Source organism: Otolemur garnettii, unplaced genomic scaffold (assembly GCF_000181295.1).
Source record: "Otolemur garnettii isolate 467f Iridium unplaced genomic scaffold, OtoGar3 scaffold00185, whole genome shotgun sequence".
Lineage (NCBI taxonomy): Eukaryota > Metazoa > Chordata > Mammalia > Primates > Galagidae > Otolemur > Otolemur garnettii.
Window position 1 is genome coordinate 2,844,082 of NW_003852580.1, and position 2,836 is coordinate 2,846,917.

The window sequence follows — 2,836 nt, forward strand, 5'->3', positions numbered from 1 at the left end:
TGGGGCAGTGCCTGTGGCTCAAAGGAGTAGGGTGCTGGCCCCATATGCCGGAGGTGGTGGGTTCAAACCCAGCCCTGGCCAAAAACTGCAGAAATAAATAAATAAATAAAGTTAAATACATTCTTAAAAAAAAAAAAAAAATGTGTTTCTTGGGCGGCACCTGTGGCTCAGTGGGTAGGGCACCGGCCCCATATACTGAGGGTGGTGGGTTCAAACCGGCACTGGCCAAACTGCAACAACAACAAAAAATAGCCAGGTGTTGTGGCAGGCACCTGTAGTCCCAGCTACTTGGGCAGCTGAAGCAAGAAAATCACCTAAGCCTAGGAGTTGGAGGTTGCTATGAGCTGTGATGCCACAGCACCCTACTGAAGGTGATAAAATGAGACTCTGCCTCTTAAAAAAAAAAAAAAAAAAAAAAGAATGTGTTTCTTTTGGCTTCGTGCCTGTAGCTCAAGTGGCTAAGGCACCAGCCACATACACTAGAGCTGGCAGGTTCGAATCCAGCCCCGGCCTGCCAAACAATGACAACTATAACTAAAAATAGCCAGGCGTTGTGGTGGGTACCTATAGTCTCAACTACTTGGGAGGCTGAGGCAAGAGTATTGCTTAAGCCCAAGAGTTTGAGGTTGCTGTGAACAATGCTGCCACGGCACTCTACCCAGGGTGACAGCTTGAGACTCTGTCTCCAAAAAAAGAATGTGTTTCTTTCAAATAAGAGGATATTTAGTAATCAAGTGTCCTTCATGGCCAAGGCATCTTAGAGCATTCCATCGTGTCCACATGCCTCAGGTGCCAAGCTCTGGTTAGGGACAAAGTCCCTGGACCCGCCCTGTTAGCACACCACTGTGGCTACAAGCAAGAAGTAACCCACAGGTTCAGCACTAGGACCAACCTTTCAGCACAGGGTTGTAAGTGAGTATCTGAGTCAAAGTGTGACTGAAAAACCTCTTCAGACAATCTGTAGACATTACGCCGCAAAACGTATGTCCATCAAACACGCTGACCCTGCAAACGTAGCAGAAAGATCCGTAAGAAAGGGATTTGAGCAAACTGCTACAGTTACACACATGGTAAGAACAAGCACCCTGGTACAGATGGATTGTGTCCTTGAAAAGTGGCTAAGCAAAGCCCTCATTGCCAATGCAAAGGTCTCTGGAGGTAGGGCAGTGAGCGGGACACAAGAGGGCAATGGGGCCCTCATAGTGAGGTCACCGCCCTCACAAGAAGGCACATCAGTGCTCAGTCCTCTCCACATGTGTGGACACAAGGAAAGGAGGTTTTCTGCAAGCCAGAACACAGCTTCCACTTAATCCAGCCACAGCAGTACCGACCTCTGACCTCCAGTTCCACATGTAAGAAAGTGGTTGCTGGCTGAGGCATGGTCTTCAGGGCTCAGGCAGTTGACCTAACTGCAGAATGGAGATTCAGAGACAGTGTAGTGTTTCATGCACTGCTTTAATAAAGGTACTGAATAGTACAATTTTTTTTTAGAGACAGAGTCTCATTTTATCGCCCTCAGTAGAGTGCTGTGGCATCACAGCTCACAGCAACCCCCAATTCCTGGACTCGGGCAGTTCTCTTGACTCAAACTCCCAGGTAGCTGGGACTACATGCGCCCACCACAATGCCTGGCTATTTTTTGTTGCAGTTTGGCTGGGGCCAGATTTTTTTTTGAGACAGAGCCTCAAGCTGTCACCCTGGGTAGAGTGGTACGGCATCACAGCTCACAGCAACATCCAACTCCTGGGCTCAAGCGAGTCTCCTGCCTCTGCCTCCCAAGTAGCTGGGGCTACAGGCGCCCGCCACAACGCCCGGCTATTTTTTGGTTGCAGCCATCATTGTTGTTTGGCAGGCCCAGGCAGGATTCAAACCCGCCAGCTCAGGTGTATGTGGCTGGCGCCTTAGCTGCTTGAGCCACAGGCGCCAAGCCGGGGGCCAGGTTTGAACCCATCACCCTTAGTATATAGGGCCAGCGCCCTACCCACTATGCCACCCAGTACAAATGTTTTAATGGAGCACTACTAAAGTGGTTGTGGGGATAGGAAATAAGGAACAAAATAGTTAAAGAATGAGAAGACTAGCCAGGTACAGTGGCTCACACCTGTGATCCCAGCACTCTAGGAAGCCAAAGTAGGAGGATCCCTTAAGCTCAGGAGTTTAAGACCAATCTGAGTGAGAGTTAGACCCCATCTCTACTAAAAATAGAAACATTAGCTGGACATTGTGGTGGGTGCCTGTAGTCCCAGCTACTTGGGGGGCAAAGGAAAGAGGAGGCTTGAGCCCAGGAGTTTGAGTTTGTTGTGAACTATGACACCATGGTACTCTAGCCAGGGTGACAGAGTGACACTCTGTCTCAAAAAAAAAAGAAAGAATGGAGATCTAAAAGGCTTAGAAATGGTGGAGAACTCTTCAGGTTCCTCAGGACTTGAATTCAAGGTTCCTTAAACTTAGTTTGAAGCAAGACCCAGTACCTACCTCTCCCAAGCCACATCTTCACCTGAGCCTGATACCTCTGCTCCCAACTTCACGCCCACAAACACATCTGTGTGCATCTCCACAGAGCCATGGAGAGACAATAGCGGCTCGGCGCCTGTGGCTCAAGCGGCTAAGGTGCCAGCCATGTACACCTGAGCTGGTGGGTTCGAATCCAGCCCGGGCCCACCAAACAACAATGACGGCTGCAACCAAAAAATAGATGGGCGTTGTGGCGGGCGCCTGTGGTCTCAGCTGCTTGGGAGGCGGAGGCAGGAGACTCGCTTGAGCCCAGGAGTTGGAGGTTGCTGTGAGCTGTGATACCATGGCACTCTACCCAGGGTGACAGCTTGAGGCTCTGTCT

General features: G+C 50.0%; 1 protein-coding gene across 1 annotated transcript in view; it reads right to left on the bottom strand.

Annotated features, from left to right (window-relative positions):
• The window catches only part of FANCA (Fanconi anemia complementation group A), a 75,617-nt gene that overhangs the window by 50,449 nt on the left and 22,332 nt on the right, over positions 1-2,836 (bottom strand). The window contains exon 11 of the mRNA XM_023507506.1: positions 893-1,005. Within this exon, the coding sequence (XP_023363274.1) occupies positions 893-1,005 (113 nt within the window). The remainder of the gene's footprint in view (positions 1-892; positions 1,006-2,836) is intronic.